Source organism: Rana temporaria, chromosome 2 (genome assembly GCF_905171775.1).
Source record: "Rana temporaria chromosome 2, aRanTem1.1, whole genome shotgun sequence".
In the NCBI taxonomy this organism is placed as follows: Eukaryota; Metazoa; Chordata; class Amphibia; order Anura; family Ranidae; genus Rana; species Rana temporaria.
In genome coordinates this window covers 5,449,286-5,450,816 of record NC_053490.1, presented here as the reverse complement: position 1 = coordinate 5,450,816, position 1,531 = coordinate 5,449,286, and the positions used below count along the sequence as shown (strand labels likewise).

General features: G+C 51.9%; 1 protein-coding gene across 1 annotated transcript; it reads left to right on the top strand.

Annotated features, from left to right (window-relative positions):
* The first annotated feature begins 499 nt into the window (after positions 1–499).
* LOC120927858 (extensin-like) lies at positions 500–1,174 on the top strand. The gene has a single exon (XM_040338819.1). The coding sequence runs from the start codon at positions 500–502 to the stop codon at positions 1,172–1,174; it is 675 nt and encodes a 224-aa protein (XP_040194753.1).
* Positions 1,175–1,531: the final 357 nt, after the last annotated feature.

The window sequence follows — 1,531 nt, the reverse complement described above, 5'->3', positions numbered from 1 at the left end:
TCCAATGTCCACCCCTCCCCCAACTATTCACCCCGATCTCCACTTCTCACCCAACTATTCACTCCGATCTCCACTCCTCATCCAACTATTCACCCCGATCTCTACCCCTCTCCCAACCATTCACCCTAATCTCCACTCCTCCCCCAACTATTCACCCCGATCTCCACCCCTCTCCAAACCATTAACCCCAAATCTCCACCCTCTCCCAACTATTCACTCTGAATTCCATCCTTCCCCCAACTATTCACCCCCATCAACACCCCTCCCCAAACTATTCACGCTGATCTCGATCCCTCTCCCAACCATTCACCCCCATCTCCACTCCTTACCCAACTATTCACCCCGATCTCCACTCTATCCCTTTTTCAACTATTCACCCTGATCTCTACTCCCCACCCAACTATTCACCCCAATTTCCATTCCTCCCCCAACTATTCACCTGATCTATATCCCTCCCACAACTATTCCCCCCAATCCGCACCTCCACTAAGCCATCACCATGATCTTCAGCTCCTCCATCTACCCCAATCTCCAGTTTCCAAAGTCTTCAACCCGATATCCACCCTCCAAACTATTCCCTCTGATCTCCAGCCCCCAAACCATCTACCCCAATCTCCAGCCCCCAAACAATTCACCCCAATCTCCAGCCCCCAAACCATCTACCCCAATCTCCAGCCCCCAAACATTTCACCCCAATCTCCAGCCCCCAAACCATCTACCCCAATCTCCAGCCCCCAAACAATTCACCCCAATCTCCAACCCCCAAACCATCTACCCCAATCTCCAGCCCCCAAACCATCTACCCCAATCTCCAGCCCCCAAACCATCTACCCCAATCTCCAGCCCCCAAACATTTCACCCCAATCTCCAGCCCCCAAACCATCTACCCCAATCTCCAGCCCCCAAACAATTCACCCCAATCTCCAACCCCCAAACCATCTACCCCAATCTCCAGCCCCCAAACCATCTACCCCAATCTCCAGCCCCCAAACCATCTACCCCAATCTCCAGCCCCCAAACCATCTACCCCAAACTCCAGCCCCCAAAATATTCACCCCAAACTCCAACCCCAAAACCATCTACTCCAATCTCCAGTCCCCAAATTCTTCATCCTGATCTCCACTCCCCCAAAATTATTCACCCCAGTCTCCACCTCCCAAACAAACCATTCTGATCTCAATCCTAAAACTATTCACCCCGATCTCTACCCCCAAAACAAATCCACCCTGATCTGAACTCCCCCTAAACAATTCTCCCTGATCTCTACCCACCAAAACTATTCACCCATCTCCACCCCCAAACTATTCATCCCAATCACCATCCCACAAACTATTCGTCCCAATTTCCAGCCCCCCAAAGTCTTCACCCCAATCTCCACTGTCCCACAACTATTCACCCCAATCTTCCTCCCACAAACCATCCAACCCCCAAAAGACTTCACCCTGATCTCCACCCCCCCCCCCCCAAAACTGATCACCCCAATATCCACTCCCCCAGAACTATTCACCCCAGTCTCCACCTCCCAAACAAT

Excerpts from the sequence above, each read along its gene's own strand:
- LOC120927858 (XM_040338819.1), top strand. The coding sequence starts at position 500 with ATGATCTTCAGCTCCTCCATCTACCCCAATCTCCAGTTTCCAAAGTCT.